Consider the following 24,400-nt stretch of genomic DNA (forward strand, 5'->3'; position numbering starts at 1 on the left):
CGGCCGCCTGCCGCCCGTTAACGGCGGGCAAGCTGAGGGCAGGGCGCACCGCCCGCCTTCCCCCTCCCGCACCGCGCATGCGCGCCCTGCTCCACAGCGCCCCCTCCCCGCCCTTTAGCACCACTGCAAGGCGCGGCCTCCATCGCGCATGCTCACTGCGCGGCTGCTCGGGGGGGGATCCAACTCCCTCCTCCCCCTCCCTCCCCGGTCCCGAAGCCGCTCGGCTGTTTCCGCCACCCCCCCTCCCCAGTGCCGAAGCCGTTCGGGTGTTTCCGCCACCACCCCCCCCCCCCCCCCCCTCCCGTGTGCCGAAGCCGCTCGGGTGTTTCCGCGGCTGCCCGGCGGCGGGGCCGCTGCGGGCGGAAAATGGCGGCGGGGGGCGCGCTGAGGGCCGGCGCCGGCCGCGGCTGAGCGGGGAGGCGGCTGTGGGGCTGCGCCTCCTCCTCCCTCCTTCCTCCCTCCCTCCTCCTCCTTCTCCTCCTCCTCCTCCTCCTCCCTCCCCCGGCATGGACGCTGGCGCTGCGCGGGGTGGCTGTGCGCGGCGCTGCCCGGCTGCGAGGTGCCGCTGAGGCGGGGGCCGCCCGCCGCCCCCCGGGGCAGCCATGTCGGACACCAAGGTGAAGGTCGCCGTCAGGGTCCGGCCCATGAACAGGAGAGGTAACCGGCTCCTCCCCGCCGCCCCTCTGCGGGCAGGGGGCTGAGAAAGCGCCTCAGACCCCCCCCCCCGGCCCCTTAACGACCCTATGTGTGTGTGTGTGTGGGGGGTGTTGGGGGGCGTCCCCCCCCCCCCCCCCCCCCCCCTCACCGCCTCCTCTCCTCCTTGCAGAGCTGGAGCTGAACACCAAGTGCATCGTGGAGATGGAGGGCAACCAGACGGTGCTGCACCCGCCGCCCTCCAACGCCAAGCAGGGAGAGAGGTGAGGAGCGGGGACACAACCTGTACACACACACACACACCCCCTCCGAGCCCCCCCCGACCCCCCTACAGGGGCCTGTGAGGGGCAGGGGGCTCCCCAGGACCTCGGCTTCGTGTCCTGAGGGGAGCTGGAGGTGGTCACGCTCAGCCTGCGAACCCATTCTTGGGTGAATGCTCAAAAAGCGAGCCCATCGCTTAAAAAACCCATCGCTTGGGTGAGGATGGATGGATGGATGGATGGATGGACACTGGCCCCGCACGCCGCTGCTCACAGGAATTTCCCCGGAGCGTAACCTTTGTGGAAACACGAAGCTGAATTCAGATGTTGTCCTAGCCATGGTGTTTTTTGTTGTTTGTTTTTTTTGTTTGTTTGCTGGGTTTGGACATGCTTGCGTTTGGTGGTTACCCGTTCCTTTCTTAATTCGGTTGCCGTCGTGTGGAATAGGCTGGGAATACGCTGCAATAATTTGGGAATCTGGCGTCTGGTTGTGATGCCCCGCTAAAGAATACCCTTGGAAATAGTCCAAAATACCAAGGCACTGGGCTGTAAAAATAGATCAGAACAGGAAAAGATTTCTTTCCTTTGAGGGAGTGTGGGGAAAGACGAGGAGGCACGAGGGGAGTAGTTACGTTGTTTGCTTATCTCTCTGATTACCTGTTGACAGCTCAGCTCGGTCGATCTGTGAAATATTTTTAATGCCAAGGACTGTGAATTCATTTGCATGATTATAGAGATTTTCATCTGAACGATTTCTTGCTACTTAAGGTTTTATTAAAAGTATCTGTGAGGTTGTTATAGCTATGAAAATTAGTGTGAGGATATGTTGGTATTTTTTTTCAAAGGCAGTGTCTTGGCTTTTATAGTTTTCCAGCAGGAAAGGTCTACACCTCTTGTGTTCTTTTGCATCTTGTGTCCAAGATGCAAAGGCCCTCTCACGTTAATCCAAATACTGGAATACAGCTGTAATTGTGCCAATTTAACTTAAATCCAACCTGTGTTGCCTTCAAAATCATTGTTATGGCAAATGTGTTGGCCTGGGTCTTGGAAGATCTGTGCTTGTTTCCAGTCCCTTTCATAGACTTTACGCGATCTGCAAGTCGTGCTGCCTCTGTGCGTCTTAGCACCCATCTGAAAAATGGAAATCTTGTTTTTCTTGAGACTATTTTAGGAAGTATGCTTTTTCTAACGTTTATTGAGCTGCTTATATGGTGTCCATCACAATGCTGCTGTACTAAGAATAATATCAACTCTTTAAAGTGAGTGGGTTTGACAGGTAGAAAGTGCAACGTTGTGCGTGTTGGCTGCGGGGATTCAGGGAGACAATGCAGTGACTCCTCTGAGAGATTGAGTTTTGCGTTTGTCTGGCTTGAATACCTGTAAAAAAAAATAATATATATATTTATAAACTCTCTTACCTAGTTTGAATTGGCTTCTGATGGTGTGCCAAGAGCCCTGTGGGTGAGTTGTGACGCTTGTGTGCAACCTCGTTATTGATAGCAGTGCTGGCAGGTGATAGCTGCCCTGCTTGCAGGCAGCCCCCTGTGAGGGTGGGACTTGGCTGGCTGGTGAATGTTTAACTTGTGTGCTAGAGGGAAGCAACTGCGTGACGTGAGAGGATTGGAAATGCTGATCGGAAGTAACTCACGCTGATGCAAAAATATGGTTCGGGTACCTTCTAAATGGCAGAGATTGTGTGGAGACTGTTGAGATGGGTAAAGGCCATCTACTGCCTTGTGAAGTTCCCTTTTTTTTTTTTTTTTTTTCAGTGTTAAACTGTTGATTTCTGCTTTATTTTTTCCCGTCAAGATAGAGTTTAATTCTCATGATGAAGAATGAATTCTATTCTTCTTCTGTGTGTACCCAAATAAAATGTCTATATAGACTGGCTCTGAATTGCTGAGTAGTTGCTGCTTGTACTTGGACTGGTGCCTTGGCAGGGTTAGAGATGTCAAATGGATTTTTGGTTTTCTTTGTGTAGCTTGTTTTTATATAGCTCAACTGGATTTTTTCTTTCAGAGCAACCGTGTCATTGCAAAAATTACTTCCCTTGTTGGCTGATTAACTGGTCTTTCTGTGCTATATTGCATTATTTTAATATTCTGTTTAGACTCTTTTACATTTTTCTTTTTATATGGAGATTTCCTTTTTTTCCGGAGGAATGAAAGTACAAGTTTGTGCTGTGCTTTGGAATGAGAATAAGTAGCCTTCTAAAGCAAATTTGGTTTCCAGGGCTGCTTTTCTTGATTGAGCTGAAGCAGAGAAACTGTAGTTGTTGGGGGGGGGGGGGAGGGGGGGGAAGGAGGGCTGGAGAGGGGAGTTCAGGACCATGCTCTTTATTTGCTTTGTGTTCTTAGTTGTAATTTTCGATGTATTGACGGAATTTTCTGAAGTAAAATGAGATAATCTGTGATAATTATCAAAGTGCTGTTCATCCAAAAGCAAACGTTAAGTTTAGGAAGATCAAATTTTACTGTTTTTTCCTATCCTGTAAGGAGTTTTAAAATTAGATCTAATTTCAGATGCATCCTGTTAATAGATCTCTACATTTTATTACAGATACTTCTGAAGGATTTTAGACAGACAAGTTATGACAGTTTTACAAGTGGCAAAAAATACCTAAAATCCAAGACAGTGCTTGTTCAGCTTCCACTTTTGTATTAGTTTGTATCAGTGTTGTGGAAGTTAGATCTGGGTTCTCAATTCTTCTAACAACTAGACCACACAGCATGGCTACCTTCACAAACACAGCTACAAAATGGTAATTGTTATTAAATGTTTTATCTTTTTATAAACAGCAGGCCTTTCATTCCCTACAGGCAAACAGTTTTAGGTTTCTAAACTAGCAAAGAACTAAAAACAAAACATGGTAAAACCTAACAAGCTGAGTCTGAAAGACAGGAAAGTCTTTCCTGACTGTGGGAAGAGCAGACAGTTCAGCAAGAACCAGTTTTCGTTAGCTGGTGTCAGGTATATTTTTGGTGCTGGCGAAGATTTTCTAGGTTGACTTGTTGCACTTCATGCCTATAGCCCTTGTTTTAGTGTTACTAGTAGCATTAGTTTCATTTATGTCTGCCTAAGGGTGTTTCTGTGTTGTCTTAGTTACCTTCTTGGTCTTCCATACGTTTTTTTCCCCGAAATTGGTATGGATTTCTCTTTCTTTCCAGAAAGAAATAATGTCTTGTTTCCGGGATCCCTGTGATTTCTTATTTATTTTTTCCTGTTGTCACCTGGGAATCTGGATTTCCTTTATCAAAGTACACTCTTCAGGAGTTGTTGGAATAGCTATTTCGGAAAGAAGACATTCCTGTATGTCTTGCTGTCGTGCTATAAATGTTTGTATCTGGCTGGCATTAAGGTACAGCATTAAATTGCAACTATGAAATAATGAGAGCATGAGCTTACAGACAGTCTTTCAAAATATCTGAGTAATTATTATTTACGATGGAAGTATCACGCCCCTCTCTAAGTCTGTCAAAGGTTTCTCTTGACGTTAGAGTTGCTATCCTTTTAGGAGAACAAATCAGGTTTTGCCAGGTGCTACCTGTGCTTCTGACTGTTGAAACAGGCTTTCCTCCATCCAACCTTGCCTTTCAGCTACACTTTTTAAACGTGTAGGATCTGAAAAGTTTATTTTGCTTCCCTGGCTACAGTTCATGGTGTGATCTTTCCGTTGTTAGTAAACAAAAGATCTGTATTGACAGAAATAATGAAGTACAGAGACAGTAGAACTGCAATACTGTTTCAACTGTAGTTTTGACTAAGCAGAAGGCATCTGTTGGGCAATTTATTACCTTAAAGCACAGTAGCCTTCTGCAAACTTTGCCTTATTAAAGATCTTGGGTCAAAAAATAAGAAAGAAATCATCAGACTGTGGAGCTGAACTTAAACTTACCACTTTCCCCAGAAAGTATCTTTTTCTTTTTTTTTTTTTTTTTTTTTTGTCTGACTTATTTTTGCTTTTTAAACCTATTTTAGGACTTGCTTGCTCAATCTTCTGCCATCGTTACTTACATAACAGAGAAATAGCTCCAATGCCAAATTATACTTAGGTAAAGCTCTTATATCTTTAAATTACTCAGGGTGGCAAAATATATCTATATCTATATCTATAGATATATAGATATAGATATAGATATATTTTTTTTCTCCAGTAGGTTTAAGCACTTTAATAAAACCAGTAGCTAGGAGCAGGTATGTGTATGCGGTCTATCCAGTTCTTGTAGGTTGTGATGCTTCCAAAGATAATGATTGGATTATTTAGGATATGCTAACTAGGTATAAAATCAGATTTTATTCCTAGTTAGCGTGTCCTAAAATTCTTGTTTCCAAAAAGCAGCTGTTGCCTCCTCCCCACCTTGGGGCAAACAGTATTTTCAATGGTCTTTAATAGATGGCCCTTTTTGTGGTCACTGGAATGCATTTGTTTATTTTTTGAGATGTTGCTTCAAAGAGCATCAGAGGTGAGAGAGGAGCGCGGTTGCAGGGAGAGGATGTGCGCTTCTGGTAATGGTCCCTGTTTCAGACTGGAACTGTGGGAAGCTGAAACAGGACGACTGCTAATTATTTCTGTATCTGAAGGCATGATCAAGAAGATCGTGTCCTTGCTGCATCTACTCTGAATTTTCACCTGAGCTTACTGGTGAAACAAGAGCAGGCAGCAACCTTTATCTTGGTCTAGGGGAAATTGTAAAAGCAATCTGACTTTGACCTCTTCGGTTAGCTTCCTGTTTGACAGCAGTGTTCAGGATGTGAATTGTTAACTTGGGATCTTTGTCGAAGAGGTGTGTTGGAGTGATAAAATGTATGGCTGGCAAATGTCATTTCAGAACGGTTTTTGCATTGCTGCAGCTCACCCATGCCTCAGGTGGGATACGAGATGCGGTTCCATGAAACCGCTACTCTTAACGCTTGGTTTCAAATTCCTGTATTTTGGATTTTCCATGTATTTGGGATTATGAATTTGTGGCGTGGCTCTAGGTTCTTTCTCAGGTTGCCTGAGCCACGGGTAAATGGAAGGTCTGTTATCTTGCCACGTTCATAAAATCCAGGCAGCTGTCGGGACCTTGTGCTTTGGTCTTGAAAAGGCGTAGCTAGGGGAAACTGCCACTGGATGCTGCTGAGGCTGTGGGTACGCTGCTAGCAGTATGTGGTGTTGTTTATAGAAGTTATGAATTTAAAAAAACAAAACAAAACAAAAAAAGCTGCTCTTTTCAAATGGATTTGTTTTCCCTTTTCTTTGGGGAGATTGGGACTGAAGGACAAGTTTTATTCTCACCTCCTTTGCCCACCCTTGGTATAAATTGTTTTCAAAGGAAGAAGACTGTCTCTACAAGATTACCTTTGCCCTGTGCATCTAGTAGCGCGCACAAGCATGCGTTCCGTGCAGGGCTATGTGCTGCAGGGCACTGGGCTGCAAATCTCTGCACAAGTTTTTGGTGATGAAGTGAATTCCTTCCTTGTCTCAGGCCGGCAGTGCAGCAGGCACCGGCGGGCATCTGTCATCGAGGGAGCCGTCGTGGCGATACTTGGAGTAATAAGATTAGAGCTAAATCCTTAAACTGACAAAAAGTACTCGTCGCTGCTGTGGTTTTGGGACATTACCGTGTTTGAAGTCCTTCATTTCTCCGAAGCTGGGGGCAAACTGAGTAGCAGGAGGGGCAGCTGCCCTGACTGCATTGCCATGTCCCTCGCACGGAAGGGCTGCATGCAGTGGTGGGAAAGTCCTGGGGTGGCTCTGCTTATTTGGCCTGGGCTGACCGTGGTGCGAGTCTATTCATGGAAACAATTACTGCCGACTCTAGTGAAATGCCAGCTGCCGCAGCAGCGCTGGGCAGATTTTGTTGCCTAACTGAATAAGTTCTCCAATTGCTTAATTCCTCGTGTTTTGTAAGGATGCCTGTGAACAACTGCGGAGCGCGGAGCGGGCGCTGCGGAAGTGTCAGAGTGCCGGCTGGAGACGGTGAATTGTACGTGCTCAGTAAGTGCAGCCTGCAAAGAAAAGGCCCCTACCGAGCAATGATTTGCACCGCAGGACTCGGCAGCAAATTAACTTGAGACCTGAAGCACCGTGTTAACTAAAACAGTCGTGCTGTTGCCTGGAAGTAATGCTGCTGTGTCTCTTTTTACAAGAGGCAGCTGAAGGCATATGAGCTTGTTCCAGCAGTATGTGGCTATGTTGATAGGAAGTTGGGCATCGGAGCTGAATGTTTGCTGGAGCTTGAGCTTCTTGTGTAATATCTTCATGACCCTTCTGTGGAGTGTGTTGGACAGTGTCTGGGAGCTGAGGGAGGAGCCTAGGAAGTGCACAACAGGCAGATCGACCTTCATACAGTAAATTTTCAGTTTGAAAAATGCATTGCTGACAGGGGTCACAAATCAGTGACATAAGCCCAGGATTATCTGTGCTGGTGAACAGTAAGAGTTAGATAAGCTGTTTTTAATTTGATGGGAGGGTGTCCCTTCATTTCATTTACTGTTTTGGAGAAAAGTGAATGAATGCCTTGTTGTGCTGGTTAGTGCTCATTATCTTCTACAGTTATGGTTTTATTTTAGATTAAAAGCCAACTATCATTTTTTTTAAAGAAAAAGCAGCCCTCGGTCATCAGTCTAATGAAATTCATAGCCATTTCCTGAACTAATAAATTCCTAGTCATCAGCCTCAACCTCTATTTGGTGTGTTGTTATATCCTAAGCAGAGACATCCTGAGGCATGTACGTGCCTACCAAATACAGCTGCATCTTCCTCAGATGTTAAGTTAGCGACTTGTGAGGTGTAACGTTTCCTCTAGGAGGTAACCTAAATGTACTCTTGTTTCACATCGATCACCATAGGGGTATCGTATGTCATTAGCCCCTAGTCACTAATGATTTTATTATCCTGCAGTCACTTGTTTGATATTTGAGTGCTACAGCTCAGGACAAAGACTTATACCTCAACTAATCTTTTGACAGATTAAGCCAAAAGAATATATTTTGGTGTTTATTAATTGCACTGTACCTGTTTTGAGGTGTATCAGCCCAGCAGTGGAAAGGTGTCTGAAACATTTCTGTGTGCTTCTGGTAAGTGTATGGTAAGCTTCACAGTTAATGATGATGCTGAAGATACAGCAGAGGCTTTTTGTTCACAAGCAACAGGGAAGATACTTGTGGTCTCTGTTCTGCGAGCTAGCTCCCACCGAGCCTGTGCTGCTGCCTGGTCATGTTTAGGAGCAGCAGAGCTAGCAGGCTGCTGCTGGTTCTCCTGAGATTTGTGGCATCACCGCATCTTCTTTTTGCAGTGTATGTGTATTCCAAGAATTGTAAGCATCTCAAAAACGTGAATCAAAGCAGCTGCTGTGGCTGGAATGGCACGCTTATCTCTGCGTGTGTTTATGAAGATAGCGTTCAATATATTAAAAACTACCAGGATGCCTTGTTAATTGTCAACTTTATAAGACGTATGCCGTTGTCCGAGTAATGTGCTTTACATTAAAAACAGATTGCTGAAACTGTCAGCATTTAAATATTTTCTCTTCAAATTTGCTGTTCTAGAGAACATTTTAGACTTGCAGATGAAGCGATAAAAAGTGTACATGATATCCTGTTTATTGAACGTGTAGTTCTAGTTTATTGTTTTGCCATCCCTTTTTATACACAAACATCAATCCTAAATAAGCAGAGTTCAGAAGCCTCCAATGAGATTAAATTTTCTTCTAGCGTAGAGCTTCAAAATTCTGCGTCTGTCTCTTCAGCCACTGGAATAGTTTTTGTAGTATGAAGTATAAGTATGTGGAGCTGTCTGTTTTGCTTAATATTTCTTCTATGATGACAAGGAACAGCAGATCTTTGATAAGAAACTGCAATACTTGATCCTGTTTCCCATGTGGTTTCCACTTTTTGTCTGACTGATTAAAATCAAATCATGTGCAGGGTAGCTGAAAAAGCCTTTCACAAATTTGATTCCTTCAGAATTGAAGAGTAAAGGACTGGGTGTGATGCAAGGGAAGGTTTCATCTGCAAAACGAATGGATTTGTACAGTGATCAGCACCGTTTGCCGTGTGGTTTTTAATACTTCCTAGTTCTTATTTTGTTGAATTTTTACTTCAAATTCACTTTGGCTTTGTGATTCCAAAGCCAAGGCTTGTTTTACAGTAGTTGAGCTTTTCCTGAAGATAAGCCAGCAGAGCGTTGCAGTGGAACTGGTGGAAGTTTTCTACTGGCAAAGCCACTTATGGCCCTGAATGAGAAGCATCCTGGTCTGCTTTGGAAAGTTTCTGTCAGTATCTGTTGATGTGAGTCTTTACGTATGCAGTGTGATGTAAGCTTGCAGTGCTCCAGACTTGTGTTGGTTCAGTAGTGTTCCCTCCCTGAATGATGCAAGTCCTGAGCGTTTTGATACAGTTTTTGTTTCTTTCTGTCATGCCATGTCGTCATTCCCTATTTCGAGATGTTCCTGAATTTCCTTTAGACCTGATAGATGTTTTCACGTAACTTCATCTAATGAAATCAGGCCGAAACAGAAATTGGTCCTTTGGTAAAATAAAGAAAGGTGCCTGTATTTGGTGTGTGCAGTTGAAGAGCTTAACATACGTGTATTTTACTGAAGTAACCTCTGAATGCTTAGCAAATGGTAGTTGATTTTGGTTGCTTTGCAGTTATATAATAGAGAAAAAGAGCAGAAACCGTTTGTGATCTCTCATATTTTGCACTGCATTGGTATAAAGAAGTGCTTCTGGAAGCTTTGCCAGAAGCGTATTGTGGGTCATCATCACATCCATTTCAGAGCTTCTTACCCCGACCATGGTGGACATGCAGTTCTGGAACAAACTGTCTAGAAAACTATCTGGCCTTTTCTGTAGTGCCTGTTAAATTTAAAAAGGAGAAAGTTTTGGATAGTTGACGTTCTTCTGGTGTAAGTAAGCCTCAGTTGTACCTGTATTCTTGGTTGGAGTGTCCTTGAGAAATGCTGCTTCAGTATCTGCAGGGAAGCTGAAACATTAGGAAGTGCAAAAGATGGCTCCTGAACCAACTGGCTGCTGACATGGCAGGATAGAGGGAAAGGATAGCTGGGGAGCAGGACTGGAAGGATAACGAAAGGCAGGTGAGAGGTACAGAACTGGGTGCCTAACAATATTACAAACTCCACAAAGTACGTATTGGGGGGGAAGCCAGGCCAAAACAAAAGTAGCCTGTGAGCTTTCTCCCATCCTGCTGAAAGTATGTACGAGAAACTGGCATTCTGTGAGGAAATGCTGTGTTATTCATGTGTGTTCTGGTTGAGATCCAAGTCGCAAACAAAAAGGAAGGTCAGATCTTGTAAACAGGCCATTGAACACAGGACAGAGCTTACCATGTTCGGAGCTTGTCAGGAGCTTCCAAGTCCTTTGTCTTTTTAGTGAGGTGTTTATCACGTCGTAGCGAAGTTTGTGTTGTATTCCTAATTTTCAGTGTGTAGTTGTAACATGAATTTTAACAGTTTTTTTATTTACTGTTTATTAAATGACCATCATGTCTGAGAATCTGCAGAAACTGGCTATGAAGTAAATGCTCGTGCCCAGCTAAGATAGCTAAAGTGTCTTTGAGGATGTAGCACTCGAGTGTTGTCTTACCACTCCATTGAAGGAGACCTTACATTGATTATTATTATTTTTTTTTTAATAAATTCAGTAGATATTGTGTTCCTCTCAGCATCCCAGCCCCATGTCTTGATTCCTTTTTAATGTCAGAAGCAGCGTATTGAAGGGAGGGAATGCCTGACTCCCCTGTGGTAAAAGTTTGAGGTTAACCTGTGCCAGCTCTGTTTTAAAATGCTCAGCGGGGCAGAGAAGATGAGTGCTGAGCCTAGACAGACAGCAGTCTAATCTCTCCTCTTTTGTCTAGCCATTCTTTAGGGTAGGCTGCATCCTCTAAAATAGCTTTTGGAGTTTGCTTTGCAGATGCGAATGTGGCTCTGGGAGGGAGGGCAGCTTTTTTCAGAAACAGTGAAGGTATGCAAGCTTTGTGCCCTTAGTGTAATCTCTCCTTACTGCCTTCTGTGCTCACTGAGAGAAGCTTTGCACAGGCCTCAAGGGACACAGTGTTACTTTATTTGAAATTTCGGTATCAGCTGATCATTACAGAGTGACATCTTGCAACTCTGTGCTAGTTTAAACGCAGACATGCAGATCCAGCTCCAGAAATGCAGATTTGCTGGCTGAATGCCCTTAGTGCTGTGTGGTTCTCACGTGTCTTCCGAGCTGTGTTTCTTCTGCTGCGTGCTCTGACCCGTGCTATTGATTGCTATTTGAGAATTTACTCAATAAGGCAGAAATTCATGGCTCATGTGCAAGACACTCAAATATGCTTTGGAAACACTCTGGCACTCGCATGACCAATGTGTTTAAAATGAGTTTTGTAAAATCTCTCCAAGCTAGCTCAATCTTAATCTGTCATCTGTTGTAAAGAAGGGTGTTGCAGAGCAACTCCCTCACAGTCCTAAAAGTAGAATTTGAAATTCCTGCACTTTTTTTGAAGGTAGTTGAATCTCTGTTGTGGTTCAGAAAAAGGTACTCACATAAGTGACCTCTTGCATGTCTGCCTTTGTAGTGATCAAAAAAAAAAAGTAAGTACTATCTCTTTGTAGGCTTGTAGTGAGATTTTAGGATATGGAATTGCAGAGCTGAGTTTTGAGGGAGGAGTACTTTGTCAGCAGCATGTATAAACGAAAGAAAATAGCAACGTTAGTGATAGCATGCTGTTGTTATGTGGGAAAATGAGCAGTGTCGGAGTTGAGTAAGCTCAAGGGGAGTGTTTGATTAGACTAGGAAACTTTTTTTTTTTCCAAATAGTAGTGGAAAGCTATGCACTTGAAGTATTTTTTATAATTATTGTTCTTTTTCATATCCAAAATGGTGTGTTGCAGATTTGCTACAGAACTTTTCTGATAAATGGAGAAAGAAAAGGACACTGTGTGCTTCGTTGTTTTGCTCTTAAAGGGCTAAAGGGGCAAGTCCTTGATTCCTTTAAAAATACTTTTACTACCTTTTTTTTTTCCTCTTCCCTCAGCTGTTTTTCCATTTGAGGCAGATCATTTTTTTTGCCTCAGTGCTGTTAATCTAAGGGCCTTTGAAGTGGGATGCTGGCCTTAGCTGCAGCTTCTCCTGTAGCGTATCTTTCGTGTCCTGCTCCTTTACTTTCATGTCTCAGTTTGCAGGCGTAGATCAAAATGAATTGAACTGGTCTGGAGTTACTAGCCAGACACCAGAACTTCCACCCATTTCTGAAGTAGAACAGCAAAAAGGAGGCAGCTGTGTCCTTATTACATTGAAAATTGCTGATAATTGAGTGCTGCTGCTGCCTTTATTAGTGTTGATGTTCAAAGTAGGAAAGCTGTGCTCGAAAATTGATGCGATAACTTTCATTTGAACAATTTTGAATTTAATTCTGCATTTGCCAAGCCTGAAATATGTTTGCAGTTTTGCTGCATCCCTACTTTGCTTCTTCCCTTTCTCATCCCAGTTTAACTAACCCCAAACTGCTGACCCTGGTAGTATTTGCCTTCTCAGATCACTCAGGGAAGGAGTGCTTTTTGGAGTACAGAAACTTGGGGAAAGCCCTATGAAAGGGTACACAGTATTTCAAACCGACCTACTTATTCTGAATCTTCTTCCTTAATACGACTCCTCATTCTCCTTTAATCTCAGCATGGTGGGACTCCAGCTAGGGAGCTTGGCACGGCCTCACCTCCTCCTGCATGGCCTCAGCCCTGGACACCCACAGGTGGCTGGGGGCCTCTGCTACCCTTTTACTAGCATGTTTTGCAGAAGGAGCACATGCTCAGGTAAGGAGATTGGTGGTGATGGCCAATTTTAAAACTTGGAGTCCAGGGACTGGCTGTGCAGAGCTGACCAGCTGCAGCGTTGGTTTGGCCTTGGGGTGTGCCCTCTGTTAGCTGGGCTTTCCCGTTGGGTGTGTAACAGGAGTCGGAGAGCTGACTGCAGATCGCGGCGCAGATGGGACTCGGGGGGACTAGGAAGGGGTGTATCCACGTTTTAAGGAGAACTAAAAGTACTTCATTAAAGATTAAAAACAAAGTAGTTGGTGTACTTTGCAATAAAGCAGGGTGGAAGTTCCCAGTTTAAATTAAATGTGCTTATTGACCTTACTGATTTTGCTGAATTCTAGGTTTAAAGCAGGGGTATTGGTAGTACCTGCAACAGCACTGGACAGGAAAGAATATATTTTTTTTCCCTGTGAAAGAGATCTTCCATCGTGGTACTGTGGTACAGGATCATTTGTGGATCATTGTCCTTCCCTGGCTCTGAGTAGACGCCAGCATAGGCCACGGTGTCCTTTGGTCTCTGGGTTAGCAGGCAGCTGGCTGGGGCCAGTTTCCAAGGCTGACACATCAGCATTCAGGCTCTGTAAATAAATGCAGCTAATCTTTATGGTAAACCCCATCTCTTCTGTGCAAGCGTGTCCATAGATAAGTTTGTGCCTTTCTCTCTTCTGGTCAGTTTTACTCTTTCATCTACCATTCATCTTCCTGACCTGCTACCTGCATTCTCCCATGCTCTTCAAATACATTATTTAAAATCTCCAGAAATGGTGGCATTTCTGAGTTAAAAGATTGAGTACTGTTAGCAAGTCCCAGCAGCGCTGTGCTTTTTTTTTTTTTCTAATTTGGAAGCTTTGATTACCTTTAGTTTTCTGTAGTTGGTACAGCAGCTTGTGTGCTGCTTGTGTCTCAGCTCTGCTTTCTGTGCCTTGCTTCCTCTACTAGTAACTTACCTTGTAGTGCTCACTGACAGTGTTGTTTGTTTTTTTTTTTCTGCTGTTATCAACTGCTTTGTGTTTGTGTATTAATAGCTTAATATATCCCTCCTGTTCTGAAACTTGTCAGGGCTGTTAGGTTGATTTTATTGTAAGATGACCATGCTTTTTAATTTAGATTTTTTTTTTTCTGCTGCATGTAGACAAATCTTAGTGAAAAGCAATCTTTATTTTTATTTTTTTATTTTTATTTTTTTTTCTGAAGCACAGCTGCGTGTGTTCTGCACACTGCTGCAGATCTGGAGCAAAAATGCTCAGCTAGACCCCAGTGAATCTGCAGGGGGATGGAGTCTCCTGTTCCCAAACTCTCCCCCCCTTGGAGCACTCCTTTGCTCCCCGTACCCTGCCAGCACCGTATCCAGGCGGGGCTGTGGATGTGTTTGGTACCTGGTCAGGCGCTCTCCACCACGTGAAAATGTCCATGCTGCCTCTCTATTTTTAGAAGCTAGCTTGTCTTTTCATCAGTTTTTGCTTTGTTTTGTGCCTGGAGCTAAGAAATACCTGCTTTTTGTCTACACAATAAGCCTGGAACATGGATAAAATTCTCACAGGTAATGGTAGAAGGAAGATATCCAAACCAATTATACCTTTCTCTATAATAATACAGTAGTGTTCTGCTCTCTGTAAACAAATGTTCGTAAAATGAATTGTGTGGATGTAAACCTGGTTCTGCAGTCTGAGATCACAGCTCAAAAAACACTTTGAGGGAATAAATGCTGTTGGCTGCAAGCCAAGGAGGGAGAAAAAGATTCATAGAAGGCTTTGGGGGTGGAAAAAAATGAGTTGTTGTTCAAGAAAGAATAATCATCTTTTTAGAATACTTGAGCTGCATATGAACTTTGGGCTATTTGAGTAAAACTCCATTGAGGATAGTGCTTGGACGTGTTTTAAATGTAGAAGGATGTCTGGAGAGAAACACATTTTTTGTTAAGGAAGCAAGTACTTTCTGACACTGGTACGCTGTGCAGGCTGCTAGTCAGAGTTCGGGATGTCTCCACTTGTGTATTTTGTAAAGATTCCTGGGTGATGAAGTCTGCTATCGGTACATGTAAGAGTTGCATAGTGTAGCAAGGCAATTTGGGATGATGATTATGATCATTGGCAGTCTTTGACCAAACTCTCTCTGGAATTTGGTAGCAAAATTGCTTAGTTCGTATGTATTATGTGTTACCTGTCTGTATGTGTATATATAATTATGAATTATCTCTGCATATTGTCTATACATTTCTGTTGCCCTTAAACTACACTAAGATATGGAGAGATGCAAACTCATGTTTTTAATAAGTCATCTGGAAGTTTAGAGGCCAGATTCTCCATCTCCTTATGTCAATAAGCTGTGTCTGTATTGTCCATCGCCGCTTCTTTTGGAGCTTAATGCTTGTTGGTGAGCTGGGAAGCAGTAGATCTGCCAGCCTTTCCCTTTCCTTTCCTCATACTCAAAGCTGTCATTTTGCTACCAAAGGCAACGTGTCAGTGCAAAGTCACTGGGCAAGCTCTGTGGAGAGAGGAGAGGTTGGCCTCAGGTAGTCACATTTCCAAAGCAAAACTATCTTTAACTTAATCTGCTTGGTGACTGTTTCAAGTATATTACCGTGTCTTTATGCAGAGCAATACGTGGGATTAATTGATGAGCAGGGGTTTGGTGCAGCAGGTGCAGCAAGTGAAAGGAGCTGTAGTAAGTGGGCTGGGCATCCTTGTGTGAAATGCTGGCTTTTTAGGGAGTGGGATAGGCTCGAGTTGAAAATTCAGATAAGTTTTTAATGCTTTTCTTTACATTGGCTTTGGTATCAAAGGCTGAAAAATATTAAATCTTTCTCAGAGCTGATGAATTCCTAGTTCTGAGGATTTTAACACTCAAATGTAACAAGTTAAGCAGGGGGCTCTGTAGGCTGTATACAAGTTTTGATTTATAGAAGCAGGAGATCCCTTTCTTCTTTTTCTTTTTAATATTTGACTTAATGTTTTTGAAGGGAAGACATCAAATAGCACGTATTTTCCGTCCCTTTTTTAGAATTATCTTTTCAGAGTTTCTGAGCACTTGGTTCTCTGGCAAACTCCAAGGCAGATGAGAATGGGCAGCCCTGAGCATGTTCGTGCTGATAGAAGGACACTTTTCATTGTGTTCTCCTCTCCTTGAACAAACTGTTCCAGCTGTCTTCATAGAACAGTAAAGATACACTCAATTACAAGTAATTAACGAGACAAATCAGATTATGATGGGTGAGCTTTCTTTTTGAAAATGAAGGTTATTTAATCCCTTCTAGTCTAATTTTTCATACGGCAGATCAGACTTGAAGTTCTGTTCCTGGGGAAGAAAATTGTATGGTGGATGGCTTTGCATGTTGAGCATTAGAGTTAAGATCAGCGTGTGAGCGAGTGCTAGAATTCAACAAATCACAGAATCACAGAATCACAGAATTTCTAGGTTGGAAGAGACCTCAAGATCATCGAGTCCAACCTCCAACCTAACGCTAACAGTCCCCACTAAACCATATCCCTAAGCTCTACATCTAAATGTCTTTTGAAGACTTCCAGGGATGGTGACTCCACCACTTCCCTGGGCAGCCTGTTCCAATGTCTAACAACCCTTTCAGTGAAGAAGTTCTTCCTAACATCCAACCTAAAACTCCCCTGGCTCAACTTAAGCCCATTCCCCCTCGTCCTGTCACCAGGCACGAGGGAGAACAGACCAACCCCCACCTCGCTACAGCCTCCCTTGAGGTACCTAAAAAGAGCGATAAGGTCACCCCTGAGCCTCCTTTTCTCCAGGCTGAACAAGCCCAGCTCCCTCAGCCGCTCCTCGTAGGACTTGTTCTCCAGGCCCCTCACCAGCTTCGTCGCCCTTCTCTGCACCCGCTCAAGCACCTCGATGTCCTTCTTGTAGCGAAGGAATATAGCGAAATAACGTGTTCAAATTTTTCCTAACAATTTCTACCTTAGGTAGCAGAGTATCTTTCACACAACCAATAAATGTGAAGAACAGCATTGCAAAGCACTTGAAGTAGTCGGTCAAAGCAACAAAGAAATGACAATCTTGTCATTGTGCAGCTCCTCTGTGTACATCGGAAAAGTATGAGGGAGAACATAGCCCATTGTAATTCTTTTCCAAGCCACCTGCAGAGGTAAAATATATTCTCTCACGAATAAATGCAGGTCACAAATTGCTTCAGGAGACTTCTCTGGTAGACATACGTCTGCTATCCACCCAATAAGTGGTGTTTGTTGTTTTTTGTGTGTGTGTGTGACTCTTACTGTAATATGTTAATAGTAATGAGTATAAAATGGGTATAAAAACTTATTTTTTAGCAGATACCAGCTAACTTTGATTCTGTAGGTGTAGCTTTTTAATTTACACACAACTGTAAGGAAGCCTGGGCCTCCAAGCTATTTTGTGCTTCAATTTTAACTTAAAATATGAAGTTGCCCAAAGGAGCAAGTGGCAATGTACAAAATACATTAAATTGTTGCTTTAGGTTGATTTTTTTTCTTTTACAGTTGTGTGAGCAATGTGGGCTGTAAGTGTCTGTGGGCCAGGAAAACTTTGCTGCCTTGCGACTGCCCTGTGCAGCTACTGTGGCTCAGCTGATTCTTGGTAACTTGGTTAAGCCTAAGCTTATTAAAAGTATTGAGATACAGAAAGCTAATGGCTGTTTACAAACATGACTATGCAACATATAATAAATCATGCAGAGATAGTATCTATGAAGGAAATATTCTTTGAAGGCACTTTATGCATTGAGCACTAGGTTTGCATAGTGTTGAATCTTTAAATTTGTCAGGCCTGTCTGTAAGGGAGCCTGCCTCCCATTCAGGGAGCCTCCCTCTCTCCTTAAAGTTGTAATTTTGGCTTTCTATTCTTTGGTAGTCGAGGTAGTCCTGAGGTTTTCACTCCTCTTTGTTTCTATTTCTTTTCCTGCAACAATTCCTGTGGTTCTTTGTAGAAGCCAGGTAATCAGTTTTGCTCGTCTTTTTTTTTTTTTTTTTTTTATCCTTTCAAAGACATGCTTTGCTTCATGGGCAGCAGGTTTGTTTGTTTTCCAGAGTAGGTAGTCTTTAACTGGCAAGTAAAATGCTTAGTTTCTAGATGTCTTTGTTTTTTTCTGATTTCTGTGTTTTCATAATTACTGTTATGTTTTTTACTCATCTTTTTCATTAACCTGCTCTGTGCTGTGTGATAGTGTTTCTTAACATCTCAAAAGTGGACGTAACTGGTAAGTCACTTCTCTGAAGGGGATGTTAACATTTTCATTACCATTTCCCTGCTTAACTCTGTTTATATTTTGAACTCCGACAAACAAACCCAGGTCAAACCCTGGCTTCAAGTAGTTTACCATATGGTTCACAGAACTTAAAGGTCAGGGAAGGAATTTCTTTGACTGTTTGCCAGAATATCAAGGAGTAAAAAAATGTTAATACCGATACCTATCTTTTTTTCCTCTCAAATTATTCTTCATGTGTTCTGAAGTTGTTTAGAGTGTTTAAATTTAATAAAAAAATCTGGAGAAAATAAAAGTTTTCTTGATAGATTTTAAGAGAAATATGAAAGCCATTGCCTATAATGGAGAAGTATCATGATAAGGCATTTTAGATTTGAATTACCATGATTATACTGAGGAAATGGAAAATAAGCATTCATGATTGCTGTTATGTGCTTTACAGAAATGCCTCAAATTCAAAAAACCTGTGTTGTAGTACACACAGTTCAGTAATCATGCATATTTGTAGGGCTGGGTTTAACTTCTTATAATTCAGCCATGGATTATAGTATTCTGCACAAGTGGTGCAGCACCTAATATTCTTAAGCTGTTTGATACTCGGTGGGAAATTGGAGCTCTGGAAAGACTATTTTCGGAAGTGATAAAGTGAAAGTGATAAAGCAAGCCATTGGAATTACTGGTCTTCCACAGAGATTCCTGCTGTGGACAGTGTGGCACAACTGCTGGATGAATGACTGAGCTGCAGTAGTGATTTTGGGAGGGGGGGGGAACACAAGGAGCAGAAACCTGAGCACTGTGGAGGAGTTAGGAGCGGAAGCCCATGCACAAGATAATCCATCTGCTTGGAGTTGCAAATAGGCAGTTTCAGAAATGAAATAATAAAGGAAACCGATGGATGTAAATAAAGGAGTTTGTAGAAGGCAGAAGATTTGACCTGAATTTTGATGCTTTTCATATTCATAGGTCTTTTCTCAGAAGATTAGCGAATCAGTGATGCTGAAAATTTGATATGCCTATTTAAATATGACACTAGGCAGAATTTCAGTGCTAGAATACTCAATTACTGAGTACGAGTAGTAAAATTAACTAGATGTAGAACAATAATCTAGGCTGCAATTATCAAATAAGACGGTTAATTAACCTTTTTTGTTGTTGTCCATGCCTATGAACTAGGACCACCTTTTAACAATAGCTTTTTCTTTGGTGTTTGCCTGCCTTGTGTATTTGGGCTGTACAGTTTACTGAAAGATGAGAATCAGAAATGACTTGAAGGTCTGGAAAACTGTACAGGCAGAAAAGAGTTGACTGCTCTGAGAGAAGTTCTGCTTTTGGGGAGCTGTAGACGGATGGAAGAGAGCGTTAGGGATTATGAACAGTTTCAGGAGACTTTGCTAGGAAATAGGTAGGTGAGAAAGAAGAAAATGACAATTTACGAGAGGATTTCTCATCATTTAGAAAACTGGGCATGAAAGCAGAGTAGAATTTCTAAAAGCTCTGTTGCTAGTTCAGTGTTATTTCCATTAGCAATGATGGTGCTTTTTTCCCTGGCCTTTACGGAGAATAGAAGATTGACCTGCAGAATGAGCTTGTGAAGCCTCATAAAACCTCTCTAAGTTCTGTGCTAAACTCATACTAAAACAATAGCTTATAAAGGAGAAACTTCTACAGAATGTATACAATATTTACGTATAATATATGTGAATGTGGTGGTTTCACACTGACGGCCAGCTGAACTCCAGCTCCTCCAGACTGTGCTCTCGCTCCCCTTCCTCAGAGGAGGGGAGGTTGGGGAAGGCAGTGCAGTACATTGGTGTGTGTGTGTGTGGAGGCTCAGGTTTTGAGATCAGGATAATTTAATTAAAGGGGAAAAACAACAAGGAAAGGCTGCATGGAAGTGAAAAGAGAACACTTATTCTCTACTTCCCATCAACAAGGGAGTGATGTTCGGCCGCGTCCCAGGAAGCAGGGCCTCAGTATGCTTAGTGGTTGTTTGGGGGGATAGGGGGTTGTTGGAGAGGGTCCTGAAGCTGATTCACTTGTGTACAGGTGATTCATAAATACAGCTCCTTAACATGGGATACACACTTCATCAGTGGTAGGATATTAACTCCCAACACAGTGTAAAATTTTGTGTAGAGCTGTGCGGTGCCAGGAGTTGGACTTGATGATCCTTATGGTCCCTTCCAACTCGGGATATTCTATGATTCTGTGATTTATCCTTTGAGCTACCTAGAATTTCCATGAGTACTGACAAGACTTGGCACCTACACTTCAGTTGTATATATGAGAAATCCTTAGCCAGGTGTGCAATCTCATTTTTAGTCTATGGGCTTCTGAGCCTGGAAGCGTACAGGAGGTGCCCTCACTGCTGTGGTGGCATCGTGCTCTTTGCAGCACCTTCATAGGCATGGGTGGAAAAGTTGGGGTAGGCTATGACTTTTTGGGCGTTTTGTGAGGATTTTTTTTGAAGGAACACCAGGTTACGTGTTGATACATGATGTGATGAGTCACAGAAAGATGGTTAACCCCTTAAATGTTACTGGGGACTTTTGGTGTAGATGTCTGGGCTAGGGTAACCTTTGTGTTTTGAAGGTCTTTTTTTCCTACTTCTGTCGTCTGACTTGTGTGCAGGCAGGTGTAATCGATCTGTGTGGTTCCTTTGTGTGCCTGAGTAGTGGAGAGATTTTACTCAGGTTTTGTAGCACGTGCTGGAATGGAATTAGAGATGGAATAACAGCAGATAATTGTTTCTAATCCAGTCTTCAGTTAGATTGTGATACTCTGAATTCCTGTAGAAATGAACATATCAGTGTGGTCACCTAGTCAGGAGACTGAACTTCAGGTAACTTCTCCCTTTTCCTCTGGCAAGCCATTTTTTTTCTTTATCTTCCTTTAAGAAAAGAAAATGTTCTTGCATGTGCCATAAGAGAAATTGTATTTGTTAGAAGCAATAGTTTAAAAAACTACTGCACATGTGCAGTATTTAATAATTTGGTAATTTTAATACACGAATTACCAAAAAACTGCACGTCCTCAATGAAGTTGTTGAAGTTGTTTCCTTCATTTGGTGGTTACTAATGCCTTTGGTAAGACTGCTGTAACTTCAATGAGAAGGGGGGATAGAAAACCCTCTTAAACCATGGTTAAATTCCATTTTTAGTATCTCAGTCGTACTCCCTGAGTTGTGCAATTTGCAAGACGGAGGACGCAAAATAGCCCGGTGTGTCGAGGATAACAGTATGCTTCAGTTAAATATGCTTATAACATGCTTAATAACAGTCCATGTTTCTTGTCCCTTTGAAAAAAAAAAATAAAGGCTGTATAAAATTATCATCAGTGCTCAGTTAAGTATTGTTTGAGTCTCACAAAAACCGTTTCCCAAATACTTGCTTTGGAGGTGCTCATTGTCTGACCGCCTCTTGAAGTGCTGCCTCTGACCTTAGAAATGTATTTCAGCGTGTGTACAGGAAGCAGCTCATTGCCTTGATGTAGCTGCTTTTCATTTTCTGAATAATTTGAGCAAGGTTGATAGATACTTTTTCAAAGGAAGTAGTTGTAAAGCCTTGGGATCGTTATTAAAAGCAGGTGCCAAGTAAATGGAGTTGTATTTTTTTCAATGGTGAAAAGGATCTTGGAGATGCTTAGTTGCTGCTCAGAGATAAGCAGAAACTTTGCTCTGGAAGGCTGTTGTTAATGAGCTTGACTTTTATTACTGCCAGCTGAATAAGCAGCTCAGAGCAGCTAAAGGAATTTTATATTACTCTTATACCAGCTGGAGTCAGCACAGACGGCAGTAAGAGTTTCCATCACTGGGCAATGATAAATGTCTGCTCTGTTGTAAACATGGAGGAGAGTTGAATAGAAATCCCAAGTTATGAATTTGCTACGATTTATTAAGAATGTATTGAGTAAATGTAAGAGCAAGTTCTGAGGCATAAAATGTTACATTTTTGTGAACACCGTTGTTATGGACAACCTTATTTATTAAAATGCTTTTCTTAACATTAATAGATATTTCAGAAGACAGGGAAATGAAGAGTTTAGAAAGGAACAAGAGGTAATGGATCAGATTAGTGTGCGTGTGTAGGTACTGTAAATTAAAATCATCTCCATCTCAGATTTGGAGGAGAAAATGGGGACATAATAGTTGGGAAACGTGTTCTTGTTCATCAGCTCGTGCTGGAGGTAGAGAATAGAGGCAAAGCCTTGTGTAGGGGCTGCAGGAGATTAGATAGAATGGGCAATGTTTAGCATTGGAGGAAAAAAAATCCTGATTCAGATTGAATTGTAGATGAGGTGATTTAGTTGGAATTGGGTCAGAAGACACTGGTTCCTACTGGGAAGGGAAAATTGCTGTAAATCCCTTAGCACAGTTTTCAGAGATTATGGAAGTAATTCATGGTAATGAAGAATGGACAGCTTTCAGAAGCTTCTCAGGAATTCAGGAATTGGTTTGGGGAAAAAAAAGTAGTTCATGTCGAAACATTTGAAATGTGTTCTCTGAAGAAATGCATCTGTGTGTGTTGGGTTTGATTTTATTTTTTGCTTCTAAAACACGAGAAAGTCGGCCTTCTGCAGCCGTGCGTTGTGCTCTTTCTAAATCTTCAGTCCTTTGTATTCGGTATCTTATAACTTCGTCGTGTTTAGCATCTTAGTATTTCTGTTCTTCAGCACTGCTTTACATCCACAGATATCATCATTTTAAATAACTTTCCGTACAAGGTGATACTAGAGTTGTGTAGAAAAGTGAGTAACGATGTGAATGATAAAGATGTACAAAAATGACCAGATGGAAACAGTGGTAACTCTTTAAAAATAAATAAAAGCAAAGACTTAACTATTCTTCAAAGCTATTTTGCGAATGATACAAAACCATTAATTTTTTAGGCTCTGGGGCTTTTTGCAGGAGGTGGGCAGAGGAAACAACTGAGCGAGGCTCACAGAGATGCAGTTTCTCATTGGAAGAGTCGTGAAGCATTTCCTTGCTGTAGAGCAGCATGGGTTTTGTTCTGCATTCAGAGGCTGTAGCACTTCACACAACACTGCAGATAAAGCCTGTTTGATAAGCTTTGGGTTAGTTGTTCACATAAGGTGTTAGTCTTTTGGCTGGCATCTTGGAAGGACGTGTCAGTGCTGAGGTGCTTGAGAATCTGATGTTGCTGTTAGCAGTGGGAGAAGGGTGCAGGTCGGCTGGGTACGGGTGCATCTGCCACCCCGGGTGACAGACACCCAATGCTGCAGCTGATGTTGCTGCGTTGTGCCTCCTGTCTGAAGGACAGCTAGTGTGAAGGATTAAATTCCAGCTCTGGTGTTGGCTTCCAGGCTGTGCCAGGTCTTGATGCCCAGGTGAGCTGAGAGACAGAGCAGTAATTTTACACCCCAGGCATCCTGGCATGAATAGTGATGTGGCTTCCTTGGGGACAAATCAGATCTGACTGCGGAAGCTCAGTGGGGACTGGCAAATTGCTGAAGGATAGCCAGATACAGAATATAGCTTTTTTCTTCCTCTCTTGTGATTATAGTTTTTTTCTCTTCACATGTGAAAAGTTACTGGAAGACAGTTGCTGCTGGATAAGGCTTCCAAGAAAAACTTTTGAGGCAGCTCTTCAGATTGGCCCTAGAGTGCATAGTAATTTAGTAACTTCCTTTTTTAAATTTTTTTTTTTTTCCAGAAGTGGGCTTACAGAGATTTTAAGTCTGTAAAAAATCACCCTTTAAGTGTTCCTGTTAGTTGGAAGTGACTACTTCATACAGTATTCTGTTGTATTTTTTTCCCTGCTACCACCTCCCCAAATTAAAACAGCCACTTCCAAAATCCTGTTCACAGTCACTTTCTTATCTGCCCCTCTGAAAGCTTAACAAGGAGCTGGCTGTTCATGTTTTAGTAACAGTAGGTTTAATTTAGGTATACTAAATACCATCTAGGACTAGCATTGAATGGATTTTATTTCTTCCTTGGAACATTAGTGACTGAGATACTGAGTTTACCAAGGGCGCTGTCATTGGTGTAGTAATTTATCCCCAAACTTGCAATTTATAAAATATGACTTCAAATTAAAGTTCACATTACTTTGGGACCTAACATGACGCATGAAACTCTGTCCCTTTCTGCGGTCCTATGATTTTGTAGATAGGTGTCTGTGTTTGCTGGAAGACTGTGCTGTCATTAATATCAGTAGGGTAGGAATTAAACGAATTGTGCTGTGTGGCCATGCTCGTTGTACAATGCAGAACTTATTTTCCTGATGTTAACTGTTACTTGTTTCTCACCCTTATAAGCAGAGAAATGAATGATTCCTTTTTTTTTTTCCTGGTTGCATTGCCTTGATTTTCCTCATTAGCATAGTAAATAAACTTGAGTTGTATCACTTGTTTACACTGGTTTTACGTTTTTTTTTTTTTTTTTTTTTTTAGTGGACCTCCACACCCACAGAGCTTCCCTTTTACCATCGTTCAGTGTTAGGTTTGATCTGAAA

At 42.4% G+C, this 24,400-nt stretch overlaps 1 protein-coding gene across 4 annotated transcripts in view; it reads left to right on the forward strand.

Annotated features, from left to right (window-relative positions):
• Positions 1-349: 349 nt before the first annotated feature.
• KIF13A (kinesin family member 13A) overlaps positions 350-24,400 on the forward strand; it is a 115,655-nt gene continuing 91,604 nt past the window's right edge. For all 4 annotated transcript variants that reach the window (XM_084281729.1, XM_084281727.1, XM_084281726.1 and 1 more), the window contains exons 1-2: positions 350-657; positions 827-917. In XM_084281729.1, coding sequence (XP_084137855.1) covers positions 603-657; positions 827-917 — 146 coding nt within the window. In that variant the 5' untranslated portion in view covers positions 350-602. The remainder of the gene's footprint in view (positions 658-826; positions 918-24,400) is intronic.

Source organism: Netta rufina (assembly GCF_964035555.1).
Source record: "Netta rufina genome assembly, chromosome: 2".
Taxonomy (NCBI): domain Eukaryota; kingdom Metazoa; phylum Chordata; class Aves; order Anseriformes; family Anatidae; genus Netta; species Netta rufina.